General features: G+C 39.3%; 1 protein-coding gene across 1 annotated transcript in view; it reads left to right on the top strand.

Annotated features, from left to right (window-relative positions):
• Window positions 1-20,745, top strand: part of TANGO6 (transport and golgi organization 6 homolog) — a 214,603-nt gene that overhangs the window by 23,225 nt on the left and 170,633 nt on the right. Inside the window, exon 7 of the mRNA XM_043986651.1 lies at window positions 210-295. Within this exon, the coding sequence (XP_043842586.1) occupies window positions 210-295 (86 nt within the window). The remainder of the gene's footprint in view (window positions 1-209; window positions 296-20,745) is intronic.

Raw genomic sequence — 20,745 nt, forward strand, 5'->3', positions numbered from 1 at the left:
GTGTGCTAGTTTTCCTGCAGCTTCCCCACCATGACTGTGGATGGAGCTTGGGGGGCATCTTTGCCAATTTGAAGACTATGAGGTGAAACCTCATATTGGGTTTTTGTTGTTGTTTTTTTTTTTTTAGTGAGGCAATTGGGGTTAATTGTCAGAGGAGTTCTTAATTAACGCATTATAGAGTCTTTGTTTCCCCATTTTATGTTCTCCAGGGGTGTCATCAGAGCGGGAATTACCACCAGGAACTGTCGTGGTAAAGGAAGAAGAACTTAGCCGCTGTCTGGAGGACGTGTTTAAGGCGAGTGATTTAATAGCTCCTTTTTGAATAACACTTTAAAATTGCATGATCCCTTCCTCACAACCCTGTGAAGTAGGTTCTCTAAGTATTTTTATGCTTGTTTAACAGATGAAGAACCCGAGATTCAGAGGGATTGTTTGCCCAAAGAAGGTAGTTATGGCACAGTGGATAGAGCACTGGTTCTAGAGTCAGGAAGTCCTCAGTTCAAATCCTGCCTCAGACACTTACTAGCAGTGTGACCTCGGGCAGGTCACTTACTCTCTGTTTGCCTCAGTTTCCTCAACTGCAAAATGGGGGTAATGATAGCATCTACTTCACAGGGTGGTGGGGATCAAATGCAATGATAATTTTCGACAAGCAAATTGGCCTGGCACATAGTAGGCATTCTATAAAGGCTTATCCATTTCTCTTCCCCTTTCCCTGTCCCCAAACTCCAAAGGTCATGTGACTAGGATCAGAGTCAGAATTTCATCTCTGTACCTTATTCTGTGTGTTTTTCAGTACATCAAACTACAACCAACCTTATTTCTTCATCTGATGCTTAACAGTACAAATATGTTTTTGGGGTTTTTTTTAGTGAGACAGTTGGGGTTAAATGACTTGCCCAGGGTCACACAGCTAGTAAGTAACAGTACAAATATGGGTATAGTCTTTCTTTTTTTTAAAATAGCATTTTATTTTTCCGATCACATGTAAAGACAGTTTTCAGCATTTGTTTATGTAACATTTTGAGTTCCAGATTTTTCTCCCTCCCTCCTTCCCCTCCCTCCTCTTGAGGCCTGCAAGCAATCTGATATAGGTTATATGTTACAATCATGTTAAACATTTCCACATTAGTCATGTGAGAGAAGAATCAGAGCAAAAGGGAAAAACCAGGAGAAAAAAACAAAAACAAAAAAAACCAATGAAAATAATATACCTCAGTCTGCACTCAAACTCCATAGTTCTTTCTCTGGATGTGGAGAGCATTTTCCATCATGAGTCTCTTGTATTTGTCTTGGATCTTTGTATTGCTGAGAAGAGCTCAGTCTGTCACAGGTGATCATCACACGACGTTGCTGTTACTGTCTACAATGTCCTCTTGGTTCTGGGTATAGCCTTTCAAGAATAATTTTGTCTTTTTTCTTGGGACCATGAGGATCAGGGCTGCCACATCTAAACCCCAAACTGCCCCTGAGGGATGAACACTGTAAGACTGTCCTTTTAAGTGACTTCATTGAGAATTGCCTGATTTAGTCTTTTTTTTTTTTCTGTTTGTCTACTAAGGTAGGTTCACAACATTGATTAAAGTACTTTCAATGAAATGCAGCTTTGAGCTCTGTCTTGAAGTCTGGTTTTTGGAATATGACTTTCTCTTACATGACCATCTTAAAGGATTCGCCTGAGGCATTTTCATTGTTTTTGCCGTTTCCTCTGTATTCTGTATACATTGCAAATGAAGTTTGAAAATAAGCTCATGAAATTTTTTTCATAAAAGTATTTTATTATTTTCCAGTTACATGTAGAGATAGTTTTCCACATTTATTTGTTTTTTTAAGATTTCTAGTTTCAAATTTTTCTCCCTCCTTACCCTCCCTCTTCCCTCCCCAAGACAACAAAGCTCATGAATATTAGAGACCACATTTCAGAAGATTTTGGTGAAGCCTGGAGAGGCAAGTTGGAGCCATGTTGTAAAGGACTTTAAATGCCCCAAAAGAGGCATTTGTATTTGATTCTAGAGGGAATAAGGAGCCACTGGAACTTAGGGAGCAGGGAGTGACTTAGACCCAAGGTCACTTTGGCAGTTATGGATTGGAGAAGGGAGAGAAGTAAAGCCAATTAGGAGGTGATTATAAGAGTCCAGGTGAGAGATGATGAGGGTCTGAACTAGGTTGGTGGCCCTGTGTTGGAAGAAAAGGAATGGATGGGAGAAACTGAGAGAATTGGATTAGTTGATTAGAAACCAAGTTATTTTCTTTTTAATTTCTCTTTATATTTTTTGTTGGGGAGGCAGCATGGACAGCTGGCCTTGGAGTTAGGAAGAACTAAGTTCATGTCCTACCTTTGTGACTTGCCTAGTCTCTCTGTGCCCTGGACAACTCTTTAAAACTAAAAGTAGGGGAAGCTAGGTGGTGCAGTGGATAAAGTACCAGCTCTGGATTCAGGAGGACCTGAGTTCAAATGTGGCCTCAGACACTTGATACGTACTAGCTGGGTGACCCTGGGCAAGTCACTTAACCCCCATTGCCCCACAAAAAAAAAAAACCAAACGAACAAACAAACCCTAAAAGTAGCAGGCAAGTGCCAGTTCACATTGGTGCAGGGATATCTTCTCCATGAACACCTGGAACTGATGGGATCCTCAGTCCAGTAAAGACAAAGAATTTTCTGTTTGTTATATCACATTCATTTCTGAATAAGACCCTCCTCCTCCTTTCTTGGAAAGTGACCCTTTGTCACAAAGACCAAAAAAAGAAAGAAAGGGAGGAAAAGGCAGTTGAGTAAAACTAGCCAACATAACAACCAAGCCAGTTTGAACAGAGTTCAGAATTAGACCATATGAGGTGTTTGTTATCAAAAACAACTGATCTGGAAAACAGGTCAAGGAGAGATAATTTAAGAAAATCACTGGACTTCCTGAAAATCATCTCCAAATAGAAAACATGGATACTATATTTTAAGAAATCATAAAAGAAAACTGCCCAGATCTGTTGGAATCAGAGGGCAAAGTTAAAAAAAAGAGACTCTACCAGTGTCCTGGAAAAAAAAAAAGACAAAAAAACCCCCTTAACATTGAGAACATTCAGGAACGTCAGCAAAACTCCAGGGCTTCCAGGTCAAATAGCTGGAAATAATATTGCAAATAGCCAGGTTCATATACCAAAGCACCAGTTAGGATCACCCAGGACTTGGCAGCGACCACCTCTGACAGAGAAAAAAATCTTACAATACTATATGCCAAAAGGCAAAAGAAAAAAGATCAGGAATTTGCTGTGAATGCTAAGTTAATATTAACACCTTAATAATAAACAATTAGTTCTTGGTACAACCAAGAATAATTAGCCCCGAAAAACTTAGTATAATCCTCTAGGGGAAGATGCATCTTTTAATAGATAAAGGACTTTGAAGCATTCCTGATGAAAAGACCAGAGGTAGATAGAATCTTTGAAATGAAAACACAGAAGACAAGAAAAACCTGGAAATGTAAATACATCTGAGTGTTTGGAATTGGTTAAATGATGATTAAGTGTTTACATTCTGGGGGCAGCTAGGTGGCACGGTGGATAAAGCACCGGGCCTGGATTCAGGAGTACCTGAGTTCAAATCTGGCCTCAGACACTTGACACTTACTAGCTGTGTGACCCTGGGCAAGTCACTTAACCCCCATTGCCTGCAAAAAAAAACCAAAAGTGTTTGCATTCTAATGGGGGGAGAAGATACTTGGGTCCCTTCAGAATCCCATTGTCTTCAAGAATCACAGATAGAGTAAAGAAAGGCAAACAGGATCTGGGGGTGGTTTAGTTCCCTTTTTTTGGTTTCCAAAGAGGAAAGAAAAGGAAGAGAAAAGAGAATACATTAGAGAAGAAATGAAGAAGGGGAGGAACTTATTTCTCATGATTGCAGTGCAAAGAATATGTATGTACATATGTATGCATATATGTATATATATATACACACACACACACACAGGAGGGTGAGGGGGTCTGGCATCTCATGACCCTCAGTTTTATCTTAATTGGATAAAGGAGGGTTGAAAACACACACACAGTGTTTTAGAAATACATTAAATGCAACAGGGAAACCATTGGGGCAGGGAAAGAGGAGGACAGCGTTTAAGTGGAAGGGTAGAGTTGGGATTGGAATAATCACAAGCAAAACAAACTTCATCTTTGAAATGTGTACCACAAAGGGGAGATTGAAAACATAAGAATCAGTAATTGTTATCTTGGTAGGATGAAGAGAAGGGAGCAGATGAAAGGGGTCAGACTACTTCAATTATAGATTAGCAATATGGATCCTATTGCTCTTTCGCAATCTTCTTTTTTTCAAAAAGAGGTGAGGAAAGAGAGAGGAAAAATTATAAGGGGACATGCTGGCTGTAAAAAGACTGAATATTAATTACGGCAAATAAATTGAACACATCAGTTAAATAGAACTGAGGAGAAGAATGGTTAAAGCAGAATACAACAATACGCTGTTTACAAGAAACATTTGGAACATAAAGATTCACATAGAATTCAAATGAGTTAGAGCAGAATTTTTTATGCCTCAGAAAAATTTAAAAAGCAGGAGTGGCATAAATATTCATATTTAAAAGAGATTAGCAGGGATGCTACGTTATGCTTAAAAGTGACATAGATAATGAAATAATAGCAATACTTATTATTGTACATGTACAGAATAGCAAAGCATCTAAGTACTTAAAGAAAAAGCTAATCAAGTTACAGGGAAAAAATAGATAGCCAAACTATAATAGTTGGAGACCTCATTGTAACCCTTCAGACCTACAAAAATCTAATAAAAAAGATAAACAAGAAAGGAATTAGGACTTGAATAGAATTTTATAAAATTAAATATTGTAGATCGCTGGTGATTACTGACTGGGAATTGAAAAGAATATTTCTCTGCTGTGCATGGCAGCTTTCCAAAATTTGACCATTAAAGAAACCTCATAAATAAATATAGGAAAGTAGAAATATTATACTTGTTTTTATTTAGCACAATGAAATAAAAGTAATCGATAAGGGCATTTGAAGAAAATTTTTAAACTTAAATGGAGGCAAAAAAAATTTTTATCCTGAAAATTATGTGGATCAGAGAACAAATCATAGAAATAATTTAAAGAATCAAAGAAAATGACAAGAGCAAGACAGTACATCAAAATTGGGGGGAAGTAGGCAGAAGTCATTGGGAAAAACATATCAGACTGTTTCATCAGCAAAAGAGAGAAAATAGATCTTTGAATTGAGCATGCAACTAAAAAAGCAACTAATTTATCTTTTTTTTTTTCAGGTGGGGCAATGAGGGTTAAGTAACTTACCAAGGGTCACAGCCAGTAAGTGTCAAGGCCAGATTTGAACTCAGGTCCTCCTGAATCCAGGGCCGGTGCTTTATCCACTGTGCCACCTCGCTGCCCTGATTTCCTTTTTTAAATGAGTTTTCCATATGGGAGTATTTATTTAGGCTGTGTTCTGTTCTTGGCAAGGCAGGTTGACAACTCTTTTGTTCTTCTATGGAGAGGGGGCATTGTTCAAACTGAAAGAGATACTATCCAGAGGAGGAGAAGTGATTAGATAAGATTATCTGAAAGACCTTACAAATTTTTACTGTATGGACAAAAAAGGTAATCACAAAATACAAACATCATAAAACATGCTTTTAAAGACTATGGCATTATTCTCTTCAGCCCCCTGGCCCAGCTGGGTCTGTAGGGAGGAACTGTACACACAGTTTAATGAAACTGACATGTGGAGTTGAAGGGTAGTGGGGAGATGATGGTCAACAAGAACACAGAGAAGAAAGCCGCCTTTGGGTTAAAATCAGGCCTTGGGTAGCTTCAGGCAGCCTCGCCTCCAGTGAATTCAGTCAGTAGGAGTAGTGGGGCTGAGAAAAATGGGATTTCTGAATGTTATTCAGGTCAATCAGAGTCTAGTCCAGTATCCCTTGTGTGCAGAGATGCTCCTTTCTAATACATTTTAGACTATCTTCCAAGTCATCAGTTGTCTTTTTAAGCTTGGCTGCTGAGCAGACTCAGTACAGGTCTCTGCTTCCTCCATGAGTTTAGCAGGCTGAACCAGATTTCCTTTTTGTTAACTATTTTTGAAATGGTCATTTTATTTTCTTCCTTTTAAAAAGAAATCAGATTGTTGGGCCAAAATTAACACAATGAGCAGAGAATTAATCCATACTTTGTTGCATCTTGGCCTTAGAGGCTGCATTGAGTGCACAATCACCTGTGAACAAAAAGTCTGCTTTACTAGCTGTGTGACCCTGGGCAAGTCACTTAACCCTCATTGCCCCACCAAAAAAAAAAAAAAGGAAAAGGAAAGGAAATCAGGGAAATTGTTAGAAACAATTTTGCCCAATTATATGCCAACAAAACTATCACTTAATGAAATGGATGGATATTTACAAAAACATGAGCAACTCAGATGATCAGAACAATAAACAGAGAATTTAAACAACCTAATCTCAGAGAAAGAAACTAAATAAGCCCTAAATGAATGCTCAAAACTAAAAAAAACCACCTTAAAACGATTGGCCTCGTCATCAGGGTGTAGAGGTCTGGGATCTTTTGGAATGTGAAGATTTAAAGAATGTGTAATTACAAGTGTAGAAAATTAGTGTTTTCAACATTAAGAGGCCCACAGGCTTCCAGAAAGGTCACATACAGGTGTTTCCTATACATATAGGCTTATGATGAATAGCTTTGAACCTATGGGTCTGAACTGACAAAAACTAAATTTCTGCTAGCAAAGTAATATAACTAAGATTTATAGAATTTCAGGGTGGAAGAGACCTTAGGTATGTTCTTGGCCATCCCCTTCATTGTATATGAAGAGTTTCAGCTAAAACCTCCTCTAAATTCCTCAGCTGCCTCTTCGGAAGATGGTTGATTGAGTGAAAAGAAGGCAGAATAAAAGAGCCACCGCCCTTCAGGTGAGCATAGTAGGGCCTCCTGGTGCCCTTTGGCACGTGTGAAGAAGAAAAGAGCACTTCCTTTTCCAGGGATTGCATTTTAAACCTGCCCAGCTCTTAGCTGGCTCTAGAAACACTTGGTAGCACAAAGGGTCTGGAATGGAACAAAACCAGGAAGGAAGTGGAGACAAGTAATTATTCCTTCGACAGGGCTTTGGCAGCCGTGCTGCCATGGGAAAACAGAGGGAGAGTTTATGTTGGAGAAAAAGGTAAATATCGTGCAAAATTCTGCAACAAAGGACACATTGTCTCTGCTCATCATCTGCTAATACTAAATTATAGAGTGTGGCTTCAGAGACAGGAAATTAGGAAAGCATCTCGGAGGGTAAAATTGATCCAGCAACTGTGGGACAAGGAGAGGTATTTGATTTGAGAGAGATGATTATGAGGATGTGGTGGTATCATTTCCAACTGTGTTTTTCTGTTGCTTTCTATGTGTCTCTTAGAATATAGGAATTGGGTCTTTTTATCCTGTTATTGTTTTAAATCGGCATTCTTAGCAAATGCCAATAAAACAATAATCAGAATAAAGATAGAGCAAATCTCCAACTTAAAACCCCCAAATCTGAACCATTTACATAGAGAGACTAAAGAGGCATAAAACAGAATTATCACACACACTTTCCAAAATTAAAAAAGAAAAGCCCACTGTTTTGTGGACCTTCTTGAACCTCTATGTACCTAAAAAAGCTCTGTATACAGTCAGACCAATCACCTGACTTGTCAGAACTAAGATCAGAATTAGTAATAAATAAGAAAAAATAAGTGTGAGTAAAAAGATAGTATCCCATTTAAACCACTTAGCCCTGAATTATTTAAATAAGTAATTAGAAATAAAAAATGAGAAAGGAACAACAGAAATGACATCAGTACTTACTACAGGAATTTTGTTCAGAAGTTTGTCCAATGTAAATTAATTACCACAACAAGAAGACCAAAAGAACCTAGAAAGTGACATAGTAGGCAAACGTCTGAGCCAAATGGAGGGAGATGGCTGCCAGGGGCAATACTGGATTAAAATATCAATTTGTTTATAAAAACTTACATAGAGGGTTGATGGATTATGATGATGCACAGTTTGGTTTCATAAACCCAAAAGGGGCGGGGGGGGGCCCGCAAAATCAATTTAAAGAAAGCTTGCCAAGAGATCCAGCTGAGCAGTCACCCCAATACCATTTAAGGTGATTGTGGAAGGGGGACTACAAACAGAAGAAAAATGGAAAAGACTTATAAAAGCCATTTTAATAAACTGTTTTCTTCATTGGGGATAATAGAACCACCACCCTTGAACCCTGACATCACAATCCAAGATACGCTAATAGAGGAGGTAGAAATAGTACCAAAGAGAACAAAGGTTGGGAGAGCAGCTGGATTGGACCAATTTTGTTTCTTTCCCTGCTCAGCTTTTGCCTCTTCTGCATCAAAGCCACCAAATATCAGTGTATATTGATTTGATTTGGTTAAAATTAAAAAAGAAAAATACCTGAATCACTTACTAGCTCTGTGACCCTGGATAAGTCACTTAAGCTTGCTTGCTTCAGTTTCCTCATTTGTAAAGTGAGCTGGAGAAGGAAATGGCAAACTATTCCAGTATCTTTACCAAGAAAACCCCAAATGGGGTCACGAAGAGGCGGACATGACTAAAAATGACCTAACAAAAAAAAAAAAAAAGGAAAAAGAAAAAGATGCCTCTTATTATTGATGGTAGAACTGCATACTAGTATACATTTGTTGGTGAAAAATCTGTCACCATATAGATATCTGTGCTGGAGGAGATAAAATTGAGAAGATGTTGAGGGACCAATATATGAGGTATCCCAATGAACAGAATACACCAAGAAATCTCAGAACCTTTCAGTGCTAAAAAATGATGACCAAGAAAACATAAGTACCTGCGGATTTGTATGCTTACTATCCCGTCCATACCAGACCTTTGAGAATTGTTATCCTTACATACACTGAAGATATCCTCACTGGGGCTGTTAGTAGGGAACTGGAATGCTTTCCCAAACAACATTCACTAATAAACCACATTTTTACCATTTTACAATTAACTGAAAGATGGAGAGAATGGAAGATTCCATTGTGCTTTTTCATTGATGAGGAGAGAGCCTTTGATTTTCTTTAAAACAGAACCCTGCCGTACAGGCTCTTTTATAATGAGGTGTTTCCCATCCCTACATGATGGTCATTTAAAATTCTCTGGGAGATTTAAAAAAGAAGGAGCCCTATTCAGAGCCCCTCTGAGAGTAAACCTCAAAGAAGGTGTAAAACCAGGAGGGAGGTGTATGTTAGCCACAGCTACTGTGATGGAGGTGAGATCTGAGTGGCAGAGGGATTTCCTGGGGGTGATGAAGCCCCCCAGATACTCCTGTTTGTGGATGTAAAGATGGTGTGCTGATTGAATCATGTCTCCTGGAAGAAATCTGTAGTCACTGCAAGGAGTCTGGGCAGCCCAGCACACAGGAAAGATGAAGCAGATGCCTAGATTTCACCATGCATTTGGGTGGACAGTAAACTGGATCTAGAGTTGAACAGAGGGAAGAAAATGGGCCAGATTGCTTTTATGAAGCAGGGCTATGTGCTTGCTCCCATGCTTTTTAGCATGATGTTTTCAGTGATGTTGCCAGACTCTTTGAACGAGGATGAAAAGGGCATCAAAGTCAGAACTGACGGTTATTTAACTTGGAAAGGCTACAAGCCAAGACTAAAGTGGAGGGAGAGTTGGTACATGGTTTTTGGTTTGCAGATGATTGTGCACTGAAAGCAGCCTTGGAGACCAAGATATAACAAAGTATGGATCCATTCCTTTGCTGCTTGTGCTCATTTTGGCTGAACAATCAACACCAAACAAACACAGGTTCTGTGCTAGCCAGGAGTATGTCATTCATATGTGGAACCACTGGTTACAGCAAATGAAGAAATATTGAATGCTGTGGATAAGTTCATTTCCCTTGGCAATATACTTTCCAGGGATGTAGACATAGATGATGAGGTTGACACATGCATTGCCAGAGCTAGCTCAGTGTTTGGGAGACTCTGAAGAAAGAGAGAAAAGGTATTATTATTTTATTTTTAGCTTGATTTTATTTTTTAAAGATACCCCAGATGCCATCACACATATGCACATTACATCAGAGAAAGTTTAAAACAAAAATGAGAGGGAAACTCCAATCAGGAATAAATTTAATTCCAGGACTAATTAAAGCTGGCTTCACATTTTGGGGTCAGTAATGCCAGAATGAGAAGCATCGAGCTATTTTAGGTACTATAGGAATAACAATAAAGATGAGGAGGACTCTTGCTAAATTTCTCTACCTTTGCAGCACACCACATGTATTTTGTTGATGCAGGATACATGCTCTTGACTTTCAAATTAAGTTGTACATATATGTAAACATGTAGGTATACATAAATGAACTACAAACGAGAAATATAAGAATCTCACTAATACATAAAACTCCATGCTTGAAATTTAAGTATTCATTCATTTTCTTTTTTTTTAAAGTATTTTATTATTTTCCAGTTACATGTAGAAAGGGTTTTTTTGTTTTCTTTTTTAGGCAATGGGGGTTAAGTGACTTGCCCAGGGTCACACAGCTAGTAAGTGTGAAGTGTCTGAGGTCGTATTTGAACTCAGGTACTCCTGAATCCAGGGCCGGTGCTTTAACCACTGCGCCATCTAGCTGCCCCCATTCATTTTCTTTTTAAAAATAGTATTTTAGGGGGCAGCTAGGTGGCACAGTGGATAGAGCACCGGCCCTGGATTCAGGAGGACCTGAGTTCAAATCCGATCTCAGACACTTTACACACTTACTAGCTGTGTGATCCTGGGAAAGTCACTTAACCCAATTGCCTCACCAAAAAAAAAAAAAAAGTTGTTTTTTTTTCCAATACATGGAAAGACAATTTTAAACATTTTTTAAAATGAGATTTTGAGTACCAAATTTTCTCCCTCCTTTCTTCTCCCTACTCTCTAAGATGGTAAGCAATTTGATATAGGCTATATATGTATAATCATGTAAAATATTTCCATATTGGTCATCCCACCCATTTTAAATTACTTTATTACTGTTGGAAGTTTCACTGTTAAAATATGCATAGTAATAATACCATATCTATCTGGAGCTCAGGTATTTGGAAATAATATACCTAGACATCTATAAGAATCAGGAAGGGAATTTGATAGATGTTGTCAGGTCCTGAACTTAGGTGTTACAAAATGTCCCTCCTGATAAGTGAGAGTTTTCTCAGGCCCTCATTCTGAGCTTACTTACTCTTACTTTGCACATAGTTCTAACAAATTTAGCTTCTACTTTCTAAGCCCGCAGCAAATTAGAAACAAACATATTTTAATATTTAAGACCTCCAAAATGTGCTGATTCTGAAAGCATTTATTGACAAATGTTTATCTAGATGGGAAATAATCATCTCTACAGATGGAATAGAATCTTAGGAGACTAGAACTTTTCTTGTCTCCACAAATTATTCTCATTATGGAATATAGTAAAGAAAATAGTAGAGAAAAAAATTATTTCATGAGTTTTGTATAATGGTACTTCCTGACTGAACTGGGAGGTATTTAATTTATTCATCTTTGCCAGTTAGGGAGGATTAGGGAATATGTGCAAATTCTAGGTCCAGTAAGTGGGGAGTGGTTGAGGCAGGGAGGCTTACTTAGAGGCCTCTAAGATGTTTCTGGTCTTGAGAGTTGTCTCCCAATAAGGCGGATAAATAAGTGAGGGCTGAGTATATATCCTTTAAATCACATCTGAACCTGACTTTGTGTAATACAGGAAAAATTGTGTGTAGATGGAATTTCCATATTTTGAGAAGCTTCCCACTGACTTAGCTGCAAAAGCTTGGACCCATAGTCCTTTGGTAGAAACAACAGCAGCAACAAGAAAATCTGTCATCCTCTAACTCTGTCCCTCCCTTTTCCCCCACCACTTTACCCCCTACCCCCCACCCCCACCCCCTGAACTGATTAATCACATTGAAGGTGTGCAACAAATCTTTATAATTGAAATATGATTTTAAAAAATAAGTTTTTTCTGATGCCTTTTTGAGGGGAGGTTACAGTTATTTCTGGGAATACTCCTCCCCCCGCCCCCCAGGGAAATACTGAATTTCCTCTTGTAACAAAGAAAATAATTAAGCAAAAACAAGCATTAGAGTGACCTTGCCTCTTCTGCCCTAGTTCCACCCCAACTCTTACCTTGAGCAGAGAGATTTTTCATTATCTGTTTTCTGGGGCTGTTATTGTTTATTCTTGATCTTTTAATCTACATTGTTGTGGGGGTTGTGCCTATTGTTATTTTGGGGCTACTTACTTCACTCTTCATATTTAAAGGAGAAATTAAGATGTCTGCCTTATCGTTAAAAATAAATATTCAGATGACATGTATGCAGATCACTTTGCAAACCTTAAAATGCTATGTAAATGTTAGATATTAGTAGGAGTAATATTATTTTTGGTCTGGACATCTGATTTCATCAGGATTGATTATTAATAATAGGATGCTCAGTTTTGCTAAATATAATTGCAGAGTAGCTGAGGTCCTTCTTCTGTCTGAGCTAATCCCTCAAAGGTCCCTTGAGGGGAAAATGATAGCTTAATTGGGTAGACTGCATTGGACCGGGAAGTCAGTTTCTATCTGGCATGAAGTTAGGTAGTTTTGTTGTTGTTGTTGTTCTCCGTACTTCATTCTTTTCTTGTGGAATCTTTGCTGATAACCTAGAAATTAACAGGCTGGGGGCAGCTAGGTGGCGCAGTGGATAGAGCACCGGCCCTGGAGTCAGGAGTACCTGAGTTCAAATCCGGCCTCAGACACTTAACACTTACTAGCTGTGTGACCCTGGGCAAGTCACTTAACCCCAATTGCCTCACTAAAAAAAAAAAAAAAAAAGAAATTAACAGGCTGGTCTGGACCAAAGCAAGGAAGTAAATGAAAAGCCCAAGGACAGCTGTTCAGAATGCAGCTGTAAATGACAATAGGGAGGCATTTTGCCCAAGCCTGTATGATAGGAAATCATTGGCCAGAACATGCATAGAAACATGGACAAGAGGCATGGGAAATCTCCGGAGTAGCAAATACCTGTTGAATTATTGATTTGTTAAGTTCTGCGATATCAGGTTTTTGCAGTAGTGAGCTGTATGAGGTGATCATCTTCATACTTCAAGTCAGACGCAGTCAGCACCTTTTCAGCAATAATTAATGAAAGTTTTGATTTCTTCCAACCATTCCATCTTTGTTTTGCCTCTTCAAGCCCATTTCATATCTGCAAGGGTAATTAAAGCTTACTATGCTGGAAGACAGATTTGTGGTGGGAGATGTGATGGGTTATAGGTGAAATTTTTTCTACAAATTTTGCTTAGGGATTTAAAATTTATGCAACTGGGTCAGGGTAGTGCAGGCAGGACAGTATAGGATAGTAGGAAATCATAAAAGGTACCTAATGCTAGTGAACACCCAGATCTTATTGAATTGAAACCCTACCAGTGTTTTATTTGGAAATATAGAACATTTTAATCTTATCCACCCACATTTTTCACCAAAGCAAAATTAATATAGTCAAAAATAGAGGAAAGGAAGAAGCAAGCAAGCTTAAATTCATTGGCTTTCAAATATTATCAATATTTGGCATCACATTCCCAGAATGCTGTAGTGCAGGTTTTCTGAGTTTTTTCTTTTCTTCATTTAGAAGGGTCTCTTCAGCTCCCATTTTGCACTAAGCTAAGTTTCAGAACCTAGAAAGGGTAAGACCACTTCATGGGCATAGTTTTCTACTAGGAGAAAATTAGCTACATTCTGAATTGAGAAGAAATATCTTATCTTAATAGTCCTTGTAATGGGAGCCCAGGTTCCCATTAAAACTGTTAGGTATTGGAAATTAAATAATGGTAAAGGAAGAGAGAATGTAAGTACATGGCTGCCTTCTCATCTCCTATATATTATGCTATTAATTTTAGAAATTGTGGCTTAAATAAACTGGGTCCTTTTTCTCATCCAATCAGAATCAATTGGAAATTAAAATTATTTCACTCTTTTCTGAATCCAAGCAAATTTTTGCCAAATGAATTAAAATCATCCAGTGTTAGAGCTGCAAAGGGCCCATCCAAATTTCTCATCTACAAAGGAGGAAACTGAAAACGAATAATGACCCTCAAGACCTGGGTGGTTGGGGGCATCTTGCTTTTTTCCCTCATGTGCTGCTGTTCTTCCCAATTTTTAAATAGCTTCAGTAAGTATTTTATTAGAAGGACCAGAATTCTGCTAACCAAGGGATCAGAAGCTAAATTGGTAGGTGTTTGAAGATAACACATGACTCATTTAATCTCTCAATGATTCATTCAGGTCCTAGCATGTACTTAATTTCAGAGTTTGCATCAAGACTGTGACTTAGATGAAGCTGAAGCCTCAAAGGTTGGACTCTCGATGAGTTGTATGTCTTTGAGGAAGGAGAGGCTGAATGAACTGTCAGGGCAGGCAGTTTTAGATGATCTCCAATTTAATAAGCCCTTTTTGTTGACCTCTGTCCATTACTTAGCTTCTTTAGTCCAGGGCTTCTTCACCTGGGGTCTGTGAACTTAAACTTGATAACCATATTTCAATATAATTTATTTCCTTTATAATCCTATGTATTTTTTGCATTTAAATACATTATTATGAGAAGGTGGGGGGCGCTCTGTAGGCTTCACCAGTCTCAAAGGGACAATGAAACAAACAAAAGATAGAAAACCCTGTTCTAGGGGGCAATGAGGTGGTACAGTAGATAAAGCACCAGCCCTGGATTCAGGAGGACCTGAGTTCAAATCTGGCCACAAAAAATAAACAAACAAAAACCTGTTCTAGCCCTATCTCCTGTTCATATAGGATTACTTTTTTTAAAAGGAAGTGATAGAACACAAGGTTTTGGACTGGTGTTTAGGAGATGCAATAGATTATTATTCAGCATCACAACAAGAAGTAGTAATGAACTATTTTTATTTATTTTTCTTATTTACTTATTTATTTGGCAAGGCAATGAGGGTTAAGTGACTTGCCCAGGGTCACACAGCTAGTAAGTGTCAAATGTCTGGGGCCGGATTTGAACGCAGGTCCTCCTGAATCCAGGACCTGTGCTTTATCCGCTGCGCCACCTAGCTGCCCCCAGTAATGAACTATTAACAATGTAGTAGAAGGCTATGGAATGGGTTCTGAGTTAGATCAGTACCTCTTTCTGGTTCTTAATTTAGTGCTTTTTTCATGGATTTGAAATAAAAATACAGGCTATTGTGTTTCCTCTCTCTTGTCATCTTTGTTCTTTACTTTTATTTCTGTTTAACCATCCTCCACAGAAATAAATTCAGTCACTAGGTTGTTGACAGATACATCTTTCCATAAGGTTCATCTCTTTAAGCAGTTACATACATCTCTGACTTCTAGGTGTGTCAGTCAGCAGTGATGGAGTAGTTCTGAATTACAGCTAGAAGGGGAGATCACAAACTGAAAGGAATGAGGAAACCCACAGATGACATGGGGGGTCATCAAGACTAGTCTGATTCTGCATATTAATCTAGTGTATTCTCTGAGATTTAATGCTAATCTTTTATTCTCCCTGTCTACTGACTGCTCTGCTTCCAACAGACATGCCTAGGTCTCCCTGCTCCTGTCCTTAAAAAAACCTTCTCTTGAGGTTTTTTTTTATTCTCCCCTCAAGCTATTATAATTCCTAGTCCCTTCTCAGACACACTCTGCATTTGCATTTGCTGTCCCTTCTTCCTTTCCTCCTCCTCATTCCCTTTTCAAATGGTTTACTGATGCTTTTCTATTTTCTTTTATTAATGTCATAGCTATTTCTCCACTTACCCTCTCACCTTAATCCCTCCCATGTAACTTATAAATATATTCAAACAAAACAAATCACACATTGGTCACGTCTGAAAATGTATGTCTTACTTCACACTTATTTTTTTATTTCTTATTTTTCTTTCTTTCTTTCTTTTTGTGGGGGCAGTGACAGTTAAATGACTTGCCCAGGGTCACACAGCTAGTAAGTGTCAAGCGTCTGAGGCTGCATTTGAACTCTGGTCCTTCTGAATCCAGGGCCAGTGCTTTATCCCACTGCACCACCTAGCTGCCCCAACCAGGGTTTTTTTGTTGTTTTTTTTTTAATTTTTATTTTGCAACCAGGGTTTCTTAATGCTAAATCTGATGACCTTTTCTCAAATTTCATCTTTTTTGACCTCCCTGCAACATTTTAAATATTGCTTAACCTCTCCTCTTGGATGATCTCGCTTCCCTAGTTTTTTGTGATATTACTGGGTCTCTCATTTGTCTAACTGCTCCTTATCAATTTCCTTTGCTGGATCAGAATGTCCTGCCCCAGTTTTTCTGCTGACATTCAATCTCGTGTTTCTGCCTTTCAGTCATCTCGAACTCATGTTAAATGCAATCAGTCCAAAAAATCAACTCATTATCTTTTCCCCTAAACCTTTCACCTCCTCCTAATTTCCCTGTTCCGGTCGAGGATAACACCATCCTCTCAGTCCCTCAGGCTCTCAACCTGGGAGTCATCCTGGACTCCTCAGTATCTCTCACTCCCCCGTATCCAAGCATGTCCACAGCTGTCCTGCTGATTCCACCTTTGCAATATCTGTCCAATATACCATTTTCTCCTGACACTCCTACCCTGGTTCAAGGCCCTCATCACCTCTCACCTCGGTTACTGCAGTAGCCTGCTGGTGGGTCTTTCTGCCTCAGGTCCAGTCCATTCTCTATTTAGCCACTAATCACGGATCACTACTCAACAGACTCCACTGTTTTCCCAACACCTTCAGAATAAATACAAAAATGGTTTGTTTGGTATTTAAAGCTGTGAGGGCCAAAATTTGATATATGGAGCGTTAATTGGGTGACTCTCCTAAATATTGGGGTCCCGGAAATATGAGGAACCTTTTAGGTTCACCCTCCCCTCTGAACTGCCCTTTTTAGACATTTCTCCCAGGCCAAAAAGAAAGGAGCCTTACAGCTTTAATTCACAGAAGGATCAGATTTTATTACTTGGGAATTAATTAAACAACAAAGGTGAAACTAATAAAATCAAAGATAAGGAAATAGGAAACAAGAAATACAGATAAATACTCTTAACTCTAAACTTAGCCTATGCAGTCCCCAGATCATTTCCAGTTAAGCTAATCCAAAGGAATTTAGGGTTTTCCGTAATTAACTCACCAAAACCTGGACAATCTACAGTGGCTCGCGCCACTGGAATAGCACTCGCCAGAGAGAGCTTGAATTCCGGAAGCACTTCCGCTTCCCTTCAGGGAGCATTCTATCTTTCCTCCCCCAAAAGGGGAGGTCCTTCAAAAACTGCCTATGGAGAACTCTCCTGACCTCAGAAGTATATGTGATTTCGGGGGTGGGGTGGGGTGGGGGGGACCAGGTGTGGCCCCTCCCAAACGAGGCAGCTAAAAACTGCAATAATAATTTTATCAGAGCCCTTCATAATGGAGCCCCTTCCTGCCTTTCCAGTATTACACCTTACTCCCTGCCATCTCCCCTTTGATCTGGTGTCACTGGCCTCCTGGCTGTGCCTCGAGCAAGACGCCCTGTCTCAGGGCTCCAGGCATTTTTGCTGGCTGTTCCCCATGCCCGGGATGCTCTCCCTCCTCATCTGTGCCTCCTGGTTCCCCTGACTTCCTTCATGTCCCAACTAAAATCTCATCTCCTGTAGGAAGTCTTTCCCAAGCCCTTTTCTATCGCTTTCTCACTTTTAATTATTGTCTGTTTATCCTTTCTGTTTTGCTTTTTTTTTAGTGAGGCAATTGGGGTTAAGTGACTTGCCCAGGGTCACACAGCTAGTAAGTGTTAAGTGTCTGAGGTCAGATTTGAACTCAGGTACTCCTGACTCCAGGGCCAGTGTTCTATCCACTGCGCCACCTAGCTGCCCCTCCAGTCATTTTTTTAAAGAAATGTACAAATTTTGTGTGCTGAACTTAAAAGGTGTTTCCTGAAATACTGGTATTAAAGATGTAAAAACTTAATAGTGGGTCCTAGACATTAGTCATAGGATATTGCATTTTTGAGGATTATAATTGTTTTTAACCAGGATTTCAAAATGTAGGGATCTGTTGTATCCCTGGGGCCGCTGTTCATTTCTGCTTATTTTCAATAGATCAAGGATCAGTGATTTCATTTGTAGGGCACTTCTGCTTATTCAGATAGCAACCCCTCCACATCTCAGCTGATGGTCTTTGCAAGGTGCTGTAGCTAAAAAAATTCTTCTCACTTTATGTAGCTTCTCCCAGCTCATCTGTGCTAGTTCTCAGGGGACACCCTGAGCTTGTAGTTAGCTGGCATAGTTTTCAGTCTGCCAGGGTCATCTCCATGAGCCATTAAGACATTGTGCTAAGGGGCAGCTAGGTGGCGCAGTGGATAAAGCACCGTCCCTAGATTCGGGAGTGCCTGAGTTCAAATCTGGCCTCAGACACTTAACACTTACTAGCTGTGTGACCCTGGGCAAGTCACTTAACCCCAGTTGCCTCACTAAAAAAAAAAAAAAAGACATTGTGCTAGGGCTTTGGTATAGGCATAAAAATCTCCATTCATTAGCATTATGCTGGATTAAATTTTTATTTAAGGGGAAGGGGGGTGGCCTGCATAAATGCAAATAAATGGTGAGGATTTATCTCTTGTCTATGGGCTTTTGCCCCTTCAGAGGTCAGATAATGCCATGGTGGAAAATGTTTTCTCATGACTCCACCAGGGAGGTTTTTTCAGTACAAAAAGTGATGGTAAGGAAGGATGGCTCCACAGGGATTACCAGGGGGAAAATACCGTCCACAGTCAGACAATGGACCCCAGCGTTATCAGGAAGGTCTTGTCTTTTCCTCATGTAATTGATGATCTCATAATTAGGTCTGAATATTCTTTCTGAACCCTGTCATACAATACACTTCACTTAGCAGAGCTTACTGAGATTAGCTCAAGCACAAGAAAACAACTTTTCAGTCATCAAGCTTCAAAGTGGAGTCTGGAGGCTTAAAGTATATAAAAAAGAATTAAGTTGGCTTAAAGGGACAGTGTTCTCTGGAAAGACTTAGAGTTTCCAGCTTATCAGTATCATTGATTCTTTGAACTGTGATTTTTTTTTTCCATGAATGGGATTGAGTCTTATCTTCATCATAGTAAAAATCACTGACATTTATATAGTGCTTTTAGGTTTTACAATGTGTTTTACATACATAATTACATTTGATCCTGATTTTGTCTTAGAATGACCTTGCAATAACTTTTTTCCTCCTACCTACATTCAATTACTTTTGTCTTTGTTCCTGCATACTTTCCTTAAATTTGAGTCTTTATTGTTGTTATCATCATAATGTATTGTGAAATACCAGTATGAGTGATCGAAACATTGACTTATGTAAGCCTTTCCAATAGGTGGAACTAGAATAGAAGTATACCCATTCTCACCTGGAGAGTCCTGTACTCAAGTATATATAGTTCTACAAAACCGATTGCCCTCACAGAATCAAGCAAGCAAGCAACAAGCATTTCTTAAAACCCTGCTGTGTGTCAAGCACTTGCTAGGTGCTAGGAATACAGTAAAAAGAATGAAAGTCTGAAATGTTTGGTAAAAACATTCTTGTCAAATGCCAAAGATAGACAGGCACATTTTTTTTTTTTAGTGAGGCAATTGGGGTTAAGTGACTTGCCCTGGGTCACACAGCTAGTAAGTGTCAAGTGTCTGAGGCCGGATTTGAACTCAGGTCCTCCTGACTCCGGGGCCGGTGCTCTATCCACTGAGCCACCTAGCTGCCCCAGACAGGCACATTTTAAAGCATAGAATTCTTCTTCTTCTTCTCTTTTTTTTGGTAGGGCAGTGAGGGTTAAGTGACTTGCTAAGGGTCACACAGATAGTAAGTGTCAAATGTCTGAGGTCAGATTTGAACTCAGGTCCTCCTGAATCCAGGGCCGGTGCTTTATCCACTGTGCTACCTAGCTGCCCTTTAAAGCATAAAATTCTTTTTTTTTTAAATCATAAAAGTATTTTATTATTTTCTAGTTACATGTAGAGATAGTTTTCAACATTTGTTTTTATAAGATTTCTAGTTCCATATTTTTCTCTGTCTCCCCTCCCCAAGACAGCAAGCAATTTGGCATAGAATATAACGTACAGTCACAATTAAATATATTTCTGCATCAGTCAAAGCACAGAATTCTAAAGTTGTGTCTATCAGGAGCTATTTTCTGTCCTGTTTTTGGTGTTTCCAGTTGTCCTGCTTTTGAAGGGGGCGGGGCATAATGTTGTTGTGTGGCTGGAAGGTAAGGGATTATCTTTCTGAGTTGAATAGCCTGCTGTCTGCAGGGAGGCTTGGACTAAAATGCTGCTTTAACATAAGCTATTTTAGGGAAGTAGAGGTATAATGGAAGGAGTGCTGAACATGGGGGTCTGAAGTCCAGGTTAAAGTCCTGACCTTGCCACTTTACTGACTCTGTGAGGTTGGGCACCACTTTACTTTTTTTTTTTTTTTTTTGGTGAGGCAGTTGGGGTTAAGGGACTTGCCTAGGGTCACATAGCTAGTAAGTGTTCAGTGTCTGAGGCCAGATTTGAACTCAGGTCATCCTGACTCCAGGGCTGGTGCTCTATTCACTGCATCACCTAGCTGCCCCCACTTTACTTTTTTTTTTGGGGGGGGGTGAAGCAATTGAGGTTATAACTTGCCCAGGGTCACACAGCTAGTAAGTGTTAAGTGTCTGAGGTCAGATTTGAACTCAGGTCCT

Source organism: Dromiciops gliroides, chromosome 2 (assembly GCF_019393635.1).
Source record: "Dromiciops gliroides isolate mDroGli1 chromosome 2, mDroGli1.pri, whole genome shotgun sequence".
NCBI lineage: Eukaryota > Metazoa > Chordata > Mammalia > Microbiotheria > Microbiotheriidae > Dromiciops > Dromiciops gliroides.